The sequence below is a fragment of the Myxocyprinus asiaticus genome, chromosome 8 (assembly GCF_019703515.2).
Source record: "Myxocyprinus asiaticus isolate MX2 ecotype Aquarium Trade chromosome 8, UBuf_Myxa_2, whole genome shotgun sequence".
NCBI lineage: Eukaryota > Metazoa > Chordata > Actinopteri > Cypriniformes > Catostomidae > Myxocyprinus > Myxocyprinus asiaticus.
Genome location: NC_059351.1, coordinates 44,945,851 through 44,966,349, shown reverse-complemented (window position 1 = coordinate 44,966,349; position 20,499 = coordinate 44,945,851). Strand labels below are relative to the sequence as shown.

The 20,499-nt window shown below is 37.1% G+C and overlaps 1 protein-coding gene across 2 annotated transcripts in view; it reads right to left on the bottom strand.

Moving 5' to 3' along the window:
* Nucleotides 1-210: 210 nt before the first annotated feature.
* The window catches only part of LOC127445523 (guanine nucleotide exchange factor DBS-like), a 95,149-nt gene continuing 74,860 nt past the window's right edge, over nucleotides 211-20,499 (bottom strand). The window contains exons 10-33 of one of the 2 annotated variants that reach the window (XM_051705666.1): nucleotides 19,193-19,312; nucleotides 18,161-18,352; nucleotides 17,866-18,057; nucleotides 16,912-17,071; nucleotides 16,218-16,270; nucleotides 15,911-15,990; nucleotides 15,183-15,249; nucleotides 14,975-15,090; nucleotides 14,813-14,882; nucleotides 14,606-14,698; nucleotides 13,229-13,321; nucleotides 13,011-13,136; nucleotides 12,551-12,772; nucleotides 11,930-12,022; nucleotides 11,719-11,797; nucleotides 10,962-11,141; nucleotides 10,411-10,503; nucleotides 10,124-10,186; nucleotides 8,444-8,518; nucleotides 7,821-7,895; nucleotides 4,543-4,652; nucleotides 4,324-4,436; nucleotides 3,395-3,498; nucleotides 211-1,925 (exon numbers count right to left, since the gene is read on the bottom strand). In XM_051705666.1, coding sequence (XP_051561626.1) covers nucleotides 1,846-1,925; nucleotides 3,395-3,498; nucleotides 4,324-4,436; nucleotides 4,543-4,652; nucleotides 7,821-7,895; nucleotides 8,444-8,518; nucleotides 10,124-10,186; nucleotides 10,411-10,503; nucleotides 10,962-11,141; nucleotides 11,719-11,797; nucleotides 11,930-12,022; nucleotides 12,551-12,772; nucleotides 13,011-13,136; nucleotides 13,229-13,321; nucleotides 14,606-14,698; nucleotides 14,813-14,882; nucleotides 14,975-15,090; nucleotides 15,183-15,249; nucleotides 15,911-15,990; nucleotides 16,218-16,270; nucleotides 16,912-17,071; nucleotides 17,866-18,057; nucleotides 18,161-18,352; nucleotides 19,193-19,312 — 2,649 coding nt within the window. In that variant the 3' untranslated portion in view covers nucleotides 211-1,845. The remainder of the gene's footprint in view (nucleotides 1,926-3,394; nucleotides 3,499-4,323; nucleotides 4,437-4,542; nucleotides 4,653-7,820; nucleotides 7,896-8,443; nucleotides 8,519-10,123; nucleotides 10,187-10,410; nucleotides 10,504-10,961; nucleotides 11,142-11,718; nucleotides 11,798-11,929; nucleotides 12,023-12,550; nucleotides 12,773-13,010; nucleotides 13,137-13,228; nucleotides 13,322-14,605; nucleotides 14,699-14,812; nucleotides 14,883-14,974; nucleotides 15,091-15,182; nucleotides 15,250-15,910; nucleotides 15,991-16,217; nucleotides 16,271-16,911; nucleotides 17,072-17,865; nucleotides 18,058-18,160; nucleotides 18,353-19,192; nucleotides 19,313-20,499) is intronic. The other variant, XM_051705668.1, reaches the window with a different exon arrangement.

Here is a 20,499-nt window from a genome sequence, read left to right as displayed (position 1 = left end):
TAAGCCAATTTACGTTACTTCCACATACTCCAAAAACAAAAACAAAAACAAAAACAAAAAAAACCCAAAAACAAATACTCCATTCAAATTTAAATGTCAAAGAAAAACCTTTTCTTTTTTTTTTTTTTAATTCAAAGAATTCTTATAACATGATATTATTATTATTATTATTATTAAAGTTGAGCAACATGCACAATGAAAAATCAGATATATATTTTTTTTAACTTTATTTTCTGTTGTAAAGGTCATCTTCAAAGCAGAAATGGGAAAAACAGAAAGAAAAAAAAGAAACACTTCCTAGAAATAGGGCCAGCAGAAAAGAATCAGTTTCAGTGAAGTTTATTTCAAACTATGCCCTTTAAATTCATTCATCTCATACAACCTCTTAGATACATATTTACACATATACAGAGATAAGAGTCTGATACAGGAAAATATTTTAATGCCAAACATGCAGCAATGTGTCACATAACACATTAAACAGTGACATTGTATTGCTGAAGACGTTAAAACAAAAAGACAAGTTCACAGCTATGTGGCCATGAAGCACAGAAATGTTGTGGTCATCAAACTGCCAAAAACCCATTATATTTAATTCCTTCCTTGAATCAGCTGTCTGATTCTAGGAACCTTGATATAAATTAGCATTTTTGACCAGTTTAAGAAATACTTATTCTTTAAATAAAGTCTTAAAAAATTGATTGCTGGTTTTAACACACTGCTCATCGCTTCCCTGTTTATACATTTTGAACTGATGAAATTACAATCTGTGATGACACATAAAATAAATAACATAAAACGTGAATACAATTGGTATGTTGTTACTGGAAAATTGTAATAACGTACATGAGCTGTGCAGATCAGTAAAGTGACAGATACAACAAAATACAATTAAATACAATCCATTGACAACAATAGTGGTCATAATTTGCACGAAAAAAATAGTTTGCAAAATATATGTGTGTGTGTGTGTGTGTGTGTGTTTTAATGAAAAACATGATAAAGTTAATATCTGTACAAATCTTATTCTTTTACAGGAAATAATTAAAAATATACAGCTGTTTTTGATTAATACATACAGTGAATGACATGACTTTTCAGTCATTTCAGTTGGAGGAAACCAGGCATAACCTCAATAATATTTATCATAAAAACAAATAATAAAAAATAAAATAAAATAAAAAAAAAAAAAACTCATTTCATTATCTTGCTGCTACAGCAAAATCAGAGAGGCTTTAGACGGTAAGAGAATCAGACATTCCAAAAAGACTGATATTTTCAATGCAAGATCAATAAAACCGATGGAAGGTCAACTGTTCTAAGAAGTCCAGAGAGAATGAAACTGTGGACTACTCTGTGCCTTTAAAGGCTTCTGTAACTTCACCAGTTCACCCACAAATGAAAATTCAACACAAAAGTACAATTCATGTTGTACCAAACCAAATTTATTTTCAAACAGAATTTTCATATTTGGGTAAATGATCTCTTAATGAATCTTGTTTCATTTTTTAATATTTCAGGGACTGTATCATGCAGTTGTGAAAGGAGATAACAGCATCACTTCAATATTTTGAAGCACAGGAGTTTGAATTTGAATGGGGAACAGCAGACACAAAATAACATTATTCCTCCTCTCGTTTTCTCTCCTCTTATAATGTTAAGAAAGAGTAACGCTCTATATTAAATATCCTGATAAGTGGATACTGACCGCAGAGGTCAGTTCCTTCCTCTGCTGAATTAAGGAGGTTAAATGCAGAACAAAGACCAGAGTAGCTTCAGTAGAAAGTGCACTGTGTAGGAGCTGCCACAAGGCGGTGGTGCAGACACAGGTTTGAGCCCCAGGCTTCAGGCTTTGATGTCTGAGAAGCTTGTGTAGGTCTCACTGCAGCTGGAGGAGGTGCTGAGGTTGCCAGATACACTACCTTCTGTAGAACAACACACACACACACACACACACACACACACACACACACACACACACACGTTGGTGTGGTTATCCTTATGAGGACTCTCCATAGACATAATGATTTTTATACTGTACAAACTATAGATTCTATCCCCTAACCCTACCCCTAAACCTAACCCTTACAAAAAACTTTCTGTATTTTTGCATTTTCAAAAACATCATATAGTATTTTTTTTTTTAAGCAATTTGAATTATGGGGACACTAGAAATGTCCTCATAAACCACATTTATAGCATAATACCCTTGTAATTACCAGTTTGTAACCTTAAAAAATGTCCTCGTAAACCACCCAAACCCACCCACAGACACACACACACACTAACATTATCTAAAATCGAACTCTTTAAAGTGCTCGCATTACATGCTTTGCTAAGGCAAGCATCACAATTATTACTGCTCATACTTAGGGTTAGAGGTTTGTTCAGTGTGTAAACTCATTCCGCACCTTTATGCTACAGACATGAATGATACCTCAATTCGAGCACCAAGCTATAAGTGAGCTATTACTTTTCTAAGTGAACAGACTTTTGATTTTTGTTAGTTGGATGATAAAATAGGAGAAAAATCCTATAGACCCCTTGTCGTCTCCCTTGTTTCAGTCCATCCCTAATTGTGTCCCTAACCAAGTTTACAATGATGAAAACACCCTTGCGATTTTTAGAAAGGTCAATGTCATTATAATATTCAAATACATTGACTTGATTGCGACATGGATTGATGACATCAGCCATGCTTTGGATTGTTTATGATTTACTCTTAGGGAGTTAGGAGTCCTCAGGACGACTTCTAAGCTGAGCTACTTTTAGCGATAAAATTCCAAAGACCAAAACATTTAAGCTCTAAAAAGCACATAAAGACAGCATAAAAGTAATCCATAAGACTCCAGTGGTTTAATCCATGTCTTCAGAAGCAATCCAAAACAGTTTTGGGTGAGAACAGACCAAAATACAACTCCTTTTTCAGTATAAATCTTGACATCATCAGTCTCCTTGGTGATCATAATTTCAAGCTCGATTACACTTCCTAGCGCCATCTACCAATCTGCGCATGCATCAAGCACTAGGAAGTGTAATCGAGCTTGAAATCATGATCATGCCAAGTGACTGTAATAGCAAGATGTACAGTGAAAAATAAGTTCTATTTTAGTCTGTTCTTCTCACCCAAAACAGATTGGATCGCTTCAGAAGACATGAATTAAACCACTGGAGTTGTATGGATTACTTTTGTACTGCTTTTATGTGCTTTTTGGAGCTTCAAAATTTTGGTCACCATTCACTTGCATTGTGCGGACCTACAGAGCTGAGATATTCTTCTAAAAATCTTCGTTTGAGTTCTGCAAAAGAAAGAAACTCATACACCTTTTATAGAAAATGTAAAACATGTAGTTGTGATTTATAATGTGTGGGAGATAAACAGGAGTTCAGTTACCTGAGCTGGAGAGAGATTGAGAAGATTTGGACACTCCAATAAGAGTGAGTAGGTTTGCAGCAGGCACCCAGCCTTCCTTATTGGTCCTCAGGTTATGCACAAACCTGAATGACCACACAAAACCAAAAACATTGATATCACACCAGAAAATCACAGACAAAGGAAATACAGCCACTGCTTACAGAAAACACTATGTGATCCTAATCTACTCTTCCAATAAATATTAAAATAAGGCCCAGAAAATAAATGTATGATCTTTGGATCTGACAAGTACCATGTGTAAATGTTGAAAGTGACAAAATGATCCCATATTTTCTTAATATTTGATATTTTTCATAATTGTTTATTAGGCCAATGTTGTAGTGCCTCTGCAGACACTAGTGACCTGTAGCTGTCAAATACCTGTATTTGCTGTTGCAGAGGCAAATATTATTGAATGAGTAGCTAATATAAAGTGGGGTTTTTTTTCATGAGAAAATCCATTCCAGGGGGCAAATATTGTCTCGTAATAATAATAGTAATAATAATAAAAAAGTTAAAGCTGAAGTGTGTAATTTCTGCACCACTAGCATCACTAAAACAAATTAATCACTGTATTCAAACTGTATGAAATATTTTTCAGAAAACTCCCCCCGTCTCCCATTGGGTGTACAAACAGATAGTCCCACCCCAAACTGCTGCCATTGGTTGAGCCAACATTGCTATGTTGGGCTAGACGTGTCATTCAAACAAATGCAATATTTTGATCACGCCAGAACCACAGTGTTACACTTTAGGTAAAATCAACCTACAAATGGCTTACTTACAGTTGACACTTCATATTAAGCTGGGATATGAGGAAGAATTTCAACATCTAAAAAAACAACACACATCACCTTTCATTTCTGTCACTGGTGTATAAAACATAGTCCTGAATGTGTGAGTCTTACCAGCGTCCATCATCTTCTTCTCTGACCAGCTGCACTGTATCTCCACTCTTTACTGTTATCTCCTGTGGACCACTTTTGTCATAGTCAGCAGCTACCACATACCTGCCTGGAGACTACACACAAACAATCAAACATTAGATCATCAGAGTTGGTACTGAAGCTATTTGCAAGAAAACCTGGGTAATTGCAACAAAGAGACATTTGGCCATAATGACTCACCATTTTCTTACCACCATCCTCCTCAGGGTCGGAATTCATGGGGTCCTCGGTGCTCGAGTAACCATCATTCTCCTCTGACGCATCCATGGACAGCGATGCCTTGGTGAACCCTGTTGGATGAGAGCACAGATGAACGAGTGTGATATTTTGTTAATGGTGAGACTGCAAGAGTGTGATGAGGAAGTAAGGTAAGAGACTGGCTCCGTTTCAAAACTCAACGAGCCTCCTGCTGCTTAATGCCTACATAGGCAGCTACCTTCTAAGGCAGGATATAACTGTCATGGAACCTCATATGTGACTGATTTAAAACGCTCTACAGCAGGCAGCAACTCCAATAGAGTTTGGCATTAGCATGTTGCTAAGCTAATGGTGTGATACACACTTAAAAAGCATAAAAATACACAGCAATCAAATAATTGGTAAAATAGTTGATTTTTAATCATATTTACTGGGGCATGTCGATTTAACCTCCATTTTGTGCAATTAATTATATGAAAAAACTTTTTAAATGTGTTTTAAAAAAAGCTGGACGGGGCAAAAAAAAAAGAAATATGGAAGCTGGAGGGGGCACAAAAGAATGCAGAGATCTCGAGACTCGTTTTAATGTTTTAAACAATGTTTAACTTGACATATTGTCAACAAAAACAGTGCTTATGACTAGAGGCACTGAAAACTAGCGAGATGCGACACAACCAAAGAGAGACGCTCCAAAAGCGCGCGTCTGAAATGTGAGTACATAGACCAACGATTAAACAGAGTTGGGGGAAGTAGGCCAATAATTAGGTTATGTTCGATGATATGGAAATAAACAATATTTTGACTTTAAAGCCACTTATTTTATTGTCTAAATGCTTTACTTGTCTGTTGCCACAATATACAGTATATAAATGTATATACACGTATATACAGTATGTATAAGATGTAATGTATTTGAATTATCTGAATTATAATATTATATATTACATTCAAAATTATTTAATGATTTTAAATCACCTGTCCCTTTATTTAGGAACCTTTCTCGTAAAAAATTAATATGCGATTCATTGTGATTCATTCAAATAATTAATCGGCACATCATGTAATTATTCGATTAAAAATTGTAATCGAATGACAGCCCTAATATTTACCTATTTTTAATCAGTATTTTTTGGAACTGAAAAAATTAGTTATTTATATGCAACATTTCCCTCCACTTTGTCCATGATGTTGAGATTTCTTATAGCATTGCTTTCTCAGTGAAGGATACATGTGATGCTGCCTTACAATTTGGCAAAAAGAGGCCTACCTTTTTTGAACACCCTTTGCATGAGGGGCACATCTGTGTTGCCTTGAAATGTAGGCAGCTCACTAGATTTCGGAACGGAGCCAGAGTGCCCCTCTCTCTCTCATGTCCATTTGAAAAGAGGAATGAACAATAGCTCCAGGCATTGAGTTAACAGGAAGAGCTGTTTACGTTTCTTTCAAACAGCCATGACTCTTGAAACATGATTTTGATGATAGATTGTGAACAGGGTGTATGACACAGACACAAAGTACACAAAACATGTTTACAAGATGCATAAACATCGATAAATGTTTCTTTACATCTGGATCAGTGCATTTGAGTGGATAATTATGGATCAATAGCCTGAAAGAGAGTTAGGTGGAAACAGATCTGTGGTTTCAGGGTGAATCCGGAACTAGCACCTCAAACCAGCTGACAGGAACCCAAACCAGGCACTCATGCACCATTAAACTGATGTGTTTCCACCCAAAGGGAATTGCAAGTATTTTTTTTTTATTTAATTTTAATAAAAATGCTATTATTTTTTTTAAAATTCTTTTATTTTTATTGATTCTTTTGCTCAGACTGACATCTTTTGGTTAATCATTCATAAAAATATTTTTTTTAAATTACAGTAAAATTACAGTATTTAAAGACAGTGGGTCCAAAAGTCTGAGACAACCCAAGAAAATGCTTCTATTGCACATTTTTAAATTTATTAGCACATTTTCATTACAAATCCTATAATCAGTATTGGTGGGCAGGTTACTAAAAGATATAAACCACTACAAGTTAATTCTCAAAAATTGTAATCAGATTTCTGACTTTACTGATAACGTAATCGGAAACAAATAGCTAATTACTTTACTTTCTAAAAATCTTTACAAGAATATTACATATGTAATGCATCACACTATATTTGTACTTAAAGTGTGATTAGATTACAGTAATTAATTACTTTGTATTCAGATTACACCCAACACTGATAATCAGCATAACAGCTAGTAACAATAAGTTTGAATTTCAGAGTGTTTTAGTTTTTGGAATATCCACCATGCACTTGAGCTGGCATGTACTCTGCAAGTTTAAAACCTGATGTTCCAAGTTATAGATGTATAGGAAATCTGACCTGATTCTAAATCATTGCTTTTTTTCGGGTTTAAATGGTAACAAATCCCGGAATTTCAGTGTGGTCCCACACTTTTGTACCTCACTGTATATGAACACTCAGAACTGGTTTCTTATAATCAAGAAGTAAAGAGGATTTTATACAACAATAGCTTTAAAGGAATAGCACCCTCATGCCATCCCAGCTGTGCATGGCTTTCTTTCTTCTGAAGAACACAATCAAAGATTTTTAGAAGAATACTTCAGCTCTGTTGGTCCATACAATGCAAGTGAATGGTGTCCAGAAATGTTAAGTTCTAAAAAGCACAAAAACACCTTACACTTTACACTTCCTAGCACCAAGCGTCAAGTGTAATCGAGCTTGAAATCATGATCGTTCCTAGAGACTGAAATGGCAGGATGTACAGAGTTACATTTTGGTCTGTTTTCACCCCAAACCAATTTGATCGCTTCAGAAGACATGGATTAAACCACTGGAGTCGTTTGGATTACTTTTATGCTTTATGTGCTTTTTTGAAGCTTCAAAGTTTTAGTCACCATTCACTTGCATTTTATGGGCCTACAGAGCTGAGATATTTTTCTAAAAATCTTCATTTGTGTTCTGCAGAAGAAAGAAAGTCAAACACATCTGTGATGGCATGAGTGTGAGTAAATGATGAGAGGATTTTAATTTTTGAACTGTTCCTTTAATTGAGCAGTTATGTGTATGAAATGCCATTTCTCTTAGTAATTTATCCAGCAAACCACGTATTACAGTGCAATAATGCCATGCTTTGTGGTTAGTGTTTGTCCTGCCAGTCTGTGTGTGGAAGTTTGCTGTGAGAGAGCAATAAAGGCTCATTAGTTGAAAGCTCAAAGTTCATTCCCACACCAGGCATCTAGTTACCTCTCCTTTTAGCCTGCAAAAGACTAGAAGTGCTCAGCCATCTCACTCTGGTAAGAGTGACGTTGGGACCTGCGTCTAAGGGAGAGGCAGCCAATGAGATTTTAAAGACTTCATCGGTTTAGCAACCATCCCCACAGACGGCTTTTGGCATGGTATATAACAATACAGTTGAGATGAGGGCATGTCATGCAACCTATCCATGCTGGCATCTGCCTAATTTGGCTACCTTCTACCAAGTGACAGATGCTGGGATATGGGAAGTGTTTTCTCCTCCATTTAAAAGTTGATAAGCCTGTTTATTTTGCTCTTCTAACTATGCATGACTATATGATTACTTGCAATTTATTGACTGCATTTAGCATTGTTTTTCTCTACTACCTATGACTCTAACAGAACAGACCTGCAACACATTTTTGGGTCGAACCCACTAGTAGAGAACCACTGATTTAGAATACTTTAGGCTGATGTATAAAAGGACAAAAGAAAGACACCACACTGATGAAAGATACTACAAGGAGGTGAAATAAATGTGGAAGTCCCCGACAAAATAAAAATGATAAAATAAATGCTCATGGCTGATGATGCAGGAGGAAGCACTGGGTTTTTTTTAGTGGACAGTGTACCTCTGAAGCCAAACGGTGTTGGATCACTCTTAATCTCATGTCTTTTAGTTTTGTGGTCAGGACTAGGGGGGGATCCTGGCAGCCAAGGAGCAAGAAAGGAGAAGAAAAGGACAGGAAAAGAAAGGACAAAATCAGAAAAGAACAAAGATAAGTATTTTAAAAGGGTACAGGAGACATTCTCAACCATAAGAGAGAACATTTTAGCTCTTCTAAAGGGTTAAAAGAATTGTTCACCCAAAAATGAAAACTCCCTCATCATTTACTCACCATCATGCCATCCCAGATGTGTATGACTTTCTTTTGCAGAAAACAAACAAATATTTTTAGAAGAATATCTCAACTCTGTAGGTCCATTCAATGAAAGTGAATGGTGGCTAGAACTTTGAAGCTCCAAAAAGCACATAAAGGCAGCATACAAGTAATTCATACGACTCGAGTGGTTAAATCCATGTCTTTTGAAACGATCTAATCAGTTTTGGGTGAGAAAAAACAAAATATAACTTCTTTTTCATTGTACATCTTGCCATTGCAATCTCCAGGCACTTCCTAGCACTTGACACATGCACAGAGTGCTATATGGCGCTAGGAAGTGTAATCAAGCTTGAAATCATGATCGACAAGGAGACTGCTTATGTAAAAGTTTAAAGTGAAAAATAAGTACAATTTTGGTCTGTTCTCAACCAAAATCGATTGGATCGCTTCAGAAGACGTGGATTAAATCACTTGAGTTTTATGGATTAATTTTATGCTTATAATTTTCTGTGCTTTTTGCAGCTTCAAAGTTTTTGATTACCATTCATACCATTCATACTATTCTGCAGCCATATCACCCTGTAGCTCAAGACCGGTTGCCCACTGAAGCCAAGCAGGGTTGAGCCTGGCTAGTACCTGGATGGGAGACCTCCTGGGGAAAACTAAGGTTGCTGCTGGAAGAGGTGTTAGGGAGCCCTTTAGGGGGTGCTCACCCTGTAGTCTGTGTGGGTCCTAATGCCCCAGTATAGTGACGGGTGGATGCTGCACACTGGTGGTGGTTGAGGAGAGTCGTCTGTTCACTGTGTAAAGTGCTTTGAGTGTAGTGTCTGAAAAAGCACTATATAAATGCAACATTCATTTCATATTCATTCATTCATTCACTTGGACCTAGAGAGCTGAGAAATTCTTCCTAAAATCTTCATTTGCGTTCTGAGGAAAAAAGTAAGTCATGCACACCTGGGATGGCATGAGGTTGAGTAAATGATGAAAGAATTTTCTTTTATTGGTGAACTATCCCTTTAAAGCTTCTAAAGTAACACATTTATGTCTAAGTTCATGTCCTAACCAGGTGCAATGCAATTAAGCAACAAGCTGTGAGTTATCTCTTCCAAATCATTTTTTGTCCAAAAGTGTCGCAAGATGTGTCGGGACATTTTTTCGGTCACAATGTATAGCTATGCCCTCTGTGAACTCTCACTGGTCTATAATCTGCATAGCATCGCACAGTATTTTTGTTTTCAGTGTTGACAGACAAACTTGTTGTGCCTGGTTAGGACACTATAAATAGCACTCAACTGGTGACAGTTCTAAACTCTAATGTTACCAGACTTGATACCAGAATTAGGGCAGATATTCTAAACTGATGCTCATCTAGACTCTCTTATATACAGAGTTGTCTAGTTTAGTGTATTCTGAGATGCAGTGTACCTGAAGGGCAGAAAGTGACCATGGGTAGTGTTAGGCTTTTTCCACCAGAGGGCACTAACAGCTCTGCAGTGGAATTAAAGCCAAATCTCTCTTCAGTATTTCTTCAAGGTTAAATATGTACTATTTTTCCAACTTGCATTAAACTACAATTTATTGCAAAGATTTTTAAGTAAGAATGTTCTGATAAACATTGTTTTGACATAACATGTTTTTATAAAGGTCATTGATGTAGTTGAAAGTGCATTTGGCAGTATTGTGGCTGCGTAAAGCCCCAATTTCTTCTGTACCTTTTTGGCTCTTGAGGTTACTGAAACCCTGCAGTGTAAAACGTTTTTTAGCCACTGCAGCTCTATCAATGTTGGGACTGGTGACTGTCTCATCTATCCACCACAGATAGAAAAAGAAAGAAAGAGAGAAAGAAAGAAAGAAAACAAAGAGGAAGAAATAATGAAGGACATTATAGGATTAGTCAGAAGAATTAGGAAAATGGAAACACACAGGAAAGTACCAGGGTGACAGAGAACATCACATAATTCACAATCTAAGTGCGGAAAAGGGAAAAGACAGCTGAATTCTGAATTGTAGGATAGACTTAGTGAAACGTTAGTATGAGATTGGTTTTCTATGACACATTGGAAGGCCCAGGTATAATAAAATCCCAACTCAATTTAAAAAATGTCCTGTGTGATATCAGAACCTTTAATTGGTTGAGAATTGGTTGAGTGATTTAGATACTGAAACTGTTCCAAGATATTCTTTGACATGTCTGACCACAGAGAGAAATGCTTTGAATGAGTCCCATATAAGTGCAAGTGCACGGTGAGGAGGGCCAACTGACCTTTGACCTTCTCTGTGTTTTTGGGTAAGGAGGCTGTACTTGGATCTATCACGGCTGGTTCAGATTTCTTCTCCTCTCCCTTCTTGAGGCTCTTCGCGCTGGTCTTGAAGGGGCTCAAGGTTGTGGTGCTGGTGGGAGTTAAGGTAGAGATCTGGTCTGAACTCTTCTGCTGGCTCGCCTCTGAAATACAACACCATGACATTATTAGATAACTAGAAACTTACAAAGCCAATGTTGCTCTGTCGAGCTGGTCGGGCTGCTCAAACAAACAGTGTTTAATAGCACCACAGAGCCACCATGTTTATACAATTTTTGAGGATATGAGAAAATATTTTAACACAACAAACATTGCCTCATTAGACAAGATTAAGACAAGATTTAGATTATCAAATGGCAATTTTACTTTAAACAAATGATCTTATAAAACTACAATGCACAAAATGCTAATATAGCATTTTTGAGTTCTGTTAATTAATATAAGTTAATAAATTACTATTTTTTAATAATAATCCTCAGATTGAACTTCAGGTTTATAAATGGCTTTCCACCATGGCCGGGTCTAAGGGAGGATATTCCAGATTTTCCTCAAGCCCCCCAAAACTTCTGATGCCTCCCAGCCCGGTTGAATGGCAAAACGACCAAGCACCCAATTTCCCTGGTCAGAAGGTGAAACAAGAGAACCTAGTGCCCACCCTAAAGGTCAAAACGCCCCTCAAAGATCTCATCCTGATTCTTAATTAGGAGCGATGTTTCTCACCCCTGTAGGCCTTCAGCTGGCCAGTCAGAACCTTCCTGATTTCGTTCACCCATGCTGTTTTGATTTCTGTTGACGGTGCCTGAAATTACACATGAAAATTATAAAGGGAAGTTCCAGGGTATTCAATTAAAATATGTATTAAATAAAATTATGTACATTCAATGCCATTTAAACAGAGAGAGGCAATTTTTCAGTTTTACAATTTGTTTACCTGTACAATGTACACCTCCTCTCGAGAGTTACACCAGATCTCAAACTTTTTGTTGTCTCCTTTTGCATTTTCAGTAATACCCACAGCACTCATCTATCAGAGGAAATACAAAACTTGATCAGACTCAAAAACAATCCAGACTCACTGTTCTTCATTTGTAAATGTAATGAACTTGAATATTTACAGAAGACAGAGAAACTAAGAATGCTTTTTTGTCTTTTCCAGGCTATACTGCACTATAAATGATGAATCTCTCCTACAAATCATTTTTTCTTTCTTTCCGCAAAATAGGTTCCAAACACATAAATCAGGGTCAGAAATATGGGGCAGTAACTGCCCCCTTAATCTGCATTTTTAACTTTATGAGGGCATTTTAAAAAACACTGTGTTGACCTTTCATGTCAAATACTTACATTTAATAAATCCATTAATAATTAAAGTTATACATTTAAATCAGTAATAAATCATATGCTGTAATTTTGGGGGCATTTTTGTCAGTTGTTTTCAAATTACAAGACAATAAATAACGATTTACCCTTAAGTAAGTTACATATCCACGTAAGAGTCATATTGAATGAAAATAGACTGCTTTAATATTCTGTCTTCAGTCTGTGGACTTACACTGAGTGAGTGTTTGAAGCTGTATGAAGGGGCTTTCTCATAACCCTCTCCATTCTCCTCCCGCTTCTTGCAGAAAAGCAGTGCTTTCTCATGCAGGAACAGGTGTCTCTGCATGGGCTTGAAGCGCGCCAAGTCTTTCACCTTCACGTGGCCCTTCTTATGCTCCGTCCACACGCTGAATGACCCCTGCATCAGCAGTCGGCCCAGGTCACTCAGGTTACCCTGGAAACACAGGTCAGGGGTCAAAAAACTGCTCCATTTACACAATATATGAGTCTTTTTAAAACAAAACATGTATTATGCTATATCATAAAAGTCTGACTAAACTAACTATCCAAATAGTACTAGTCACAACAAGAAATGGTCTAGTATCATCTACCTTATGTTTTTTGTCATACGAACATTTATACACAACTTTTGACCATTACATTCTACTCCTTAAGTAAATGGGTCTCCGTACTTCATATCCAGTGATGGCGATAAGGTGCATGGAGTCATTTACAGCTTTCAGGATGCCTAGAATAGAAGAGAGCGCCTCCTGCAGGTCGTCTTCCCCCTCACAGCCTTTACTGTACTTCAACAGTTCCTGATACACACAAACACAAATACAGGGGTTCAAACAGTGATATGTACAAATATATACTTTATATGTGCACATGGACTCTGGGTCTTGTTTACCTTCAGTAAAAGCTGGTATTTGGTTATTCTCTGCACAGGTTTGAGCAGGTACGAATCAAGACCAAGCTTATGTTCGAGTTTCTTTTGACACTCCTGCAAAAAACAAAAAATTTGCTTTTATTTTTTACTATTTTATATGACTATTAGTCACTACATGACTATAAAGTCTATTTAGACCATTTACAGTCTAATTGGAACACAAATGCATGTAAAATACATTACAATGCATAATTATTGAATACAAATATACTAGTAAATGCACTTGTAAAAATGTAATAATGTAAATTACTAAATTCATACATTTAACATTTGTATTTTTATTTTCTAGCAAGTCAAAACATCCAAATATGGCATCTAATAATATTAGTAGGATATATGTTGTACCATACAGTATTTCAAATGACAGAAATACATTAAATTTAAAATTCTCTCATCATTTACTCACCCTCATGCCATCCCAGATGTGTATGACTTTTTTTCTTCTGCAGAACACAAACAAATATTTTTAGAAGGATGTCTCAGCTCTGTAGGTCCATGCAATGCAAATGAATGGTAGCCAAAACTTTAAAGCTCCAAAATACACAAAAAGATAGCATAAAACTAAGTCATATGACTCCACTGTTTAAATCCATGTCTTCTGAAGCAATATAATAGGTGTGGTTGTGAAACAGATCAATATTTAAGTCCTTTTTTATCATAAATCTTCACTTTCACTTTCAATTCCTTAAATATTTATCTGTTTCTCATCCACACCTATCATATCACTTCAGAAGACATGGATTTAACCACTGGAGTCATATGACTTAGTTTTATGCTATCTTTTTGTGCTTTTTAGAGCTTTAAAGTTTTGCTACCATTCATTTGCATTGTATGGACCTACAGAGCTGAGACATCCTTCTAAAAATATTTGTTTGTGTTCTGCAGAAGAAAAAGTCAAACACATCCAGGATGGCATGAGGGTGAGTAAATGATGAGAGAATTTTAATTTTGGGTGAACTATACTTTCAAGAGTCTTAAAGACCCCATGAAATGGCGTGAATAGCACAGTATAATTTCCTTTGTTGAGGTATTTCCTATAAAAACAGGACAGCGTTTGAATAACCATCCTTTTTAATAACCACTTCTTATTTTAGAGTATTTTAGTGGACAGAAATTTGGATATGCCTGTGAGAACAAGATGGTCCATTTTCCCAGAAGAGAAAGACTGCATTTTAAATGCATACAGTATATCTGCAAAGAAATCTTTTAGGAGTAGCCTACACAAGCATATACTGTAGATGGCCTTAACAGACATGGACTAAGTGTCACAAAACTCCTATTTTAATTTCATAGGGTCTTTAATTTTCTAGTGTCTTTATGGTTTGTTTTGAATATGACCTGGAAGAAAGCGCAGTCAGAGCACTGTCTCCATAGAGATTCAGAGCGAGGCTTGTTTTGACAGTACTTCTCATAGATCTGAAGATCCGTCATCTGAGAAACATGAAAAATCACATATGAATAATCTATTCAATGAGTAATAATCTAAACAAAACAAATGTAATGTCTTTCAAAACATTAAGACAGAACAACACAGGATGTACTCACCCTCTCCAAGAAACATCGGCCCACCAGCTCAGGATAGTCTGTGTATGCCTCCAGTTCACGAAGAAACATCCTACAGATAGAGAGAGAAGGGAATGGGAGGTGTTATAGATTTATACTACTTCAGCTGAAGCTGAAACAGAGAGTTTAAGAAGGTTCTCTCACTTCTTGTGGAAGTGATATATCTCAGGCATGTTGCCAAAGAGGATGTCCTTCTTATGAAGCAGTGTATTGGGGATGAGATGAGACATGGCAGGGTTGTCCATCTCTGCTGCATAACCCTGTATAGTCAAATTAAAAATCTGCTTAATTCTGCTGTTACAAACATAAACAGAAGTGCCCTTTAGTGCTGAAGGGTGTCAGTGCAGCTCACCTCCAGCACACAGAGCAGCTCCTCTACATACGCTCGCTCTGTCTCCAACAGCTCATTCATCACATGCCTACAGAGGGTGCACATTACGTTAAGACATTCAACACAACAGCTGCCACAGTTATAGCTTTATTTCCTTTAAAGCAATATTTCTCCCCAAAATGATAATTCTCTCATTATTTACTCACCGTCTCAAACACTTATGACTTTCTTTCTTCTGTGGAACACAGATGAAAATATTTTGATGGAGATATGTTTTTGTTCATACAATGCAAGTCAAGGGGGTCCAACACTTCCAAGCTTCAAAAAGGACATAAAAGCAGCATAAAGGTAATCCTTATGACCAAAGTGCGTCCACATGTCAAACAAGCTTCAAATCATGATGGCCAAGGAGACTGCTGATGTTTAGATTCATAGTGAAAAAGGCTTGTTTCTCACCCAAAACCGATCGTATCACTTCAGAAGACATGGATTAAACCACTCGAGTTGTATGGATTACCTTTATGCTGCCTTTATGGGTTTTCTTTTGGAGCTTGAAAATGTTGGACCCCATTGACTTGCATTGTCTAGACACAAACAGCTTGTATCTTCATCAAAATATCTTTGTTTTTGTTCAGCAGAAGAATGAAAGTCATATCAGCTTTGAGATGGCAAAAGGGTGAGTAAATGACGAGAGAATTCTTATTTTTGGGTGAAATTTTCCTTTAAGTCTTTTCGACTCTTCGACTAACCTTCTGAGCACAGCGAAGTTCTCCTCTTCATCTGAGACAGACGGGTGTCTGCTGCCGTCATTCTGCAAGTGTGTTTCTCCCTATCAATACAAAGACAACAATGTGTTGATTTCTGTGTATACCACTTGCATGTTCATGCAGTGTCATGCAAAGGTATTTAGACTCTTCCCATTTACAAAATTACTAAAAACCTCATTACTAGTTGAGGAGAAATAATTAAGAAAATGAAAATTAACAGCAAAAAAATGTTAGGACTATAGATTATGCATGCAATGAAATACTTCTTGGAGAAACTGGTGATACCTACCTTTCTGAAGTTTCCATTGATGATATCACCCTCTATAGTCTTCTCTCTATGAGCTAGGTTGAAAAACACACATTAAGATTTAAAAAATTAGAACACCATATACCCCCCAGACAAAATGGAAAACCTGCAGTTCTCTATTTTAACACTTGAGGGAAGCAGAGCCAATAAATCTGGGGTTCTGCAGTATTGCCATTAACTGGATGAGTGACCATAAACAGCTAGGTATGACAGTGTGTGTGTGTGTGTGTGTGTGTGTGTGTGTGTGTGTGTGTGTGTGTGTGTGTGTGTGTGGAGGGGGGTTATGGGACGACATTGAGAGGACACTGCAGAGAAAAGGCACTGCTAAATTGCTCTTTAGAATACTGTTGTATTGAGAGTATTTAACCCTCTGCATTAAATACACCACTCATATAATATTTATCAGGGTTTATTAGGTAGTTAATTTTGATTTAATACAGTCTGCTAAATAATTTAGATATTTAATTCTTTCAGATATTCAAGTGGACCAACTGGACCAAAGTGGACCTTGTGAAGGTGGGTAGAAATGTAACAAATATAGATGAATATGTACATTACATTTATATTAAATCAAATCAAAATTCGGACCCAAGTCTGAATGTTTGAATTATTAAAAAAACAGAATAAAAAAAGCTTTAAAACTAACACACAAAAGGTGAAGTTTTGGAGGGTTTACCTGGAGATGAGAGGGGTGTTTTGATGATGGCTTCTGGACGAGGGGCAACTGGCTGCACAGGTCTTGTCTGTTTGGCTGCTAACTTCTTCAGACTGACCCTCCTCTTCTCAAACATTTCCTGCATGGACAGCTGTTTCTGAAACATTCTGTCCACCTGATCCTGTTTGAGTAAAAAATATTCATTCAACTAAAACTATCAGAAACAGAAACTATACAGTATATTGCACATGACATTTGACTACTGTACATTAATATCATCTATAACATTGTAAATAATACTCTAAAAACTATAAATGGCACAATAAAAGTCCAAATAAAAATCTGTCTGCAACAAATGCAAGTTCTCATGTGTTGATTCTGTTGGGTTAATACTAGCTCAGCTTGTCAGTTATTGAGAGATTATTTTTTACCCCTTAAACTTTGGCTCAGATGTCCAGAACAGAACATGTAGTCCAATAGAAAAAGTGTGATAAAAACATCATCGATAATGAAATATTATACACAACATTGTAAAATTGAGGATCTGCACTTCCCAACAACATTTAGATTAAGTTCTAGTTCACTCAGAGGTCGAGATATTCGACAAAACAGTGAGGAAGGTGCGTAGGATCACAAAATAAACTGAATGCCTATGGACGAGCACATGGTGAGTGCTTAGTTGCATCAGAGCGCCATCTGCATTTCAGATCTGTACATTGCAAACACTTTTTGCACGGACATAGAGCAAAATAACCAGAATCAGAGGCTTTCAAAGACAGGATAAAATATACAGTATATATTTATCTTTATCATAAGATTGTAAACATATACAGTATTATTTATGCACTGTTTTCACAATTAGTCCACTGTATGTGCGTAAGGTGAGCTTTTCAATAAATATATGAGCTATTTAAAAATATGCAGCAGTTTTAATTCTTTAATTCTGATGTTTGTTGTCTTGTTTTGTCTCTTTACCCTGAAATCTTGCGTGAGCACGGACTCATAGTCCCTCCAAATTCCGCTCAAATCTGTCAGCTTGTGCCGATTGGCTGTCTCCATGTAACGCTCAATCTCCAGCAGTGCTAACTCCGCTCCATCCTGGGATTGACACTTATCTATGGGCTGAGATGCCAGGAGGTAAATGCCATCATCACACCATTTAGTGGCCTGAGAGACAGAGAGAGAGAGAGACAACAAGAGAGTTAGTGATTGAATGAGAGATTGTTATTAACAATGATGGATGATTATGGAATAAAAGGGGTGACAATACCTTCTCTAGACATTGGTGTAGCTCCATGGCTTTGAGCAGATGTGCTTTCTTGGCCTTCAGTACACCACTGATCTCCTCAGAGAGAGCCCGCAGGTCAGAGCATTTGGGCAGGATGGAGTCCACAGCGTAATGAGATGCTTCAATCAAACTGTCTCCATCACTTGCTAGAGACAAAGCCTGGTCCAAAACTTCCTAGAGACAGACAGAGTGAGAGACAGAGAGAGATAAATATTACTATCCTGTAATATTCCAATTATATAATAATCATGTAGAACAGAGATTTTAGTACACTAAAATCATGTTAACACATTATGTTTGTGTCTTGTGGCTATACTTTTGACACAGTGTGTATTTTAATGTTTACAGACTGGCCCCATTCATTTCCATTGTAAGTGCTGTAATGCACCCACGGTTTTTGCTTTGTTTTAAATAAACAAGAGACGAGTCAAAATGATTTTTGTGGTAAATAACATTATACTACAAATGCTCTCGATTGAGCTTAACTTGTTCTGAACCCGGAACATTCCTTTCAATGTTTTTTCTTCTGAGTACTCCTGCTGAAGTTTACTGCTTTGCGGCAATTCTGAAAACTTCCCACAATCCCTCTGTGTCAGCAGACTGATTCCAGCATAGTGATGGGTGATTTATCACATTGGGTAGAGCACCCCCCTCCCTCCTCATCGCAGGATGCAGACATTTGGGTAATTTCTGAAACGGCCTCAAACTGCTATACTCAGCAAATTCATTAAGGAGGAAGAAATTTACAGTACATGTTGTATAAAGAACATGTGGCTGTATCTACAAACACTAGAACATAATAAAGACAAATTAATGATTGCTGGCTTGGAAAAGGATTTTGAAATCTGGATGGATTTCTGAATGGACTGATGGATGAATGGATGGTGTCACCTGTGGTCTTTTTTTTGGTATAATGCCTTTTGCCATCTCACTCACATTGCATTTAAATCATAATAATGTCTTAGGAATCTCAAATTAAATAAAAACATCATATGACAGCAATGTAATACTTACACATGTTCTCTCCTCATGCTTGGTCAGCTCTTTGAGGATATGTTCAGCATGGGCGGGGCTTATTCCTACTTCCGAGAAGCCTGATAATCTGTCATACGCCAGATCTAAATGAACTCTGATCTGAAACCCAGAGATAAACTCCCATTACATTTACTGCCCAAACAGACCTGCATGTATCACCATGCAGGGTTTATTTTGTGATAATAACTGGCTGAATGTACATTATTCTGCTTATTACACAGCTGCTTTGCAAATAAATACAAAAATGGACATTAATTTTTTTTCTTTGAAATGACTTTATGTAGGAAGGTAACCGCAAAGTGATACTAGAGACATGAAACCAACAGGACTATGTAGGAATTTGGTTACCTAGGACAACGTCAATTATACAGTTTAGCGTTCATAATACAAACATAGTTGATTGCAGAATGCAGCAATTTAACCAATCAGAATCAAGTATTTTAGAGCAGTGGATCCTGAACTTTTTTAAACTAGAGCACCCTTTTAACGTATCCCCCCCACGGCACCCCAACCACTGAAAAATAAATAAAAAGACTGTCTATTTAATTAAATATATAAAAAATAATGCCTTAAAACAAAATGTACGCAATTAATCATGTCCCCAGACCGTAATAAGGAATGTTCTATCAGGATGACTCGCAGCCTTGAGTAAAGTTTAAGATGACATTTATTTGTTGAATATGAAACGGGAATGTAATGTCTCTCTTTGGCGTAAACCCCGTCTGGCGGACCGAAGTAGTTGTACTCAGAACCGTCAGATCCTGCCAGAGATAGGAGGCAGAGGCGAGGAGCCTACCCCCGTGCAGGATGGGACTCAACTGGTGGTGGTGGGGTGGTGGAGGATGCCAAAAGCAATGAGATAGATTGTAAGCAGACTTATAAAGCGATGGCTGACGCATGATTTGCTAGGAGTTACCTAGCTAATGGTGCGATGATGTACAGCAGCGAGTCTTCCCGCTAGAACTACGCTGCGCTTACATTTCCAGTCAATGGAGCAATTCAAGCTTGATGTACCACCTGTTTTCAGCAGGGGGCAGTAAGCAAAACTCCAGCTGTATCCACACTAAAAAATGCTGTGTTTATGACGCAACATAACCAAAGTGAGACGCACCAAAAACGTCTGTCTGGCACGTGTATATTGACGCATCCTTAGAAAAGCCCTTATAATAAATCTATCTCGGACAGATTGACGAATTCACCTACATAATAGATCGCTATGGACTGTAGGCCAATGATAGGCTCATGTTCATTAATATGAATATAAATTATATATGGCCTTCTTTTTG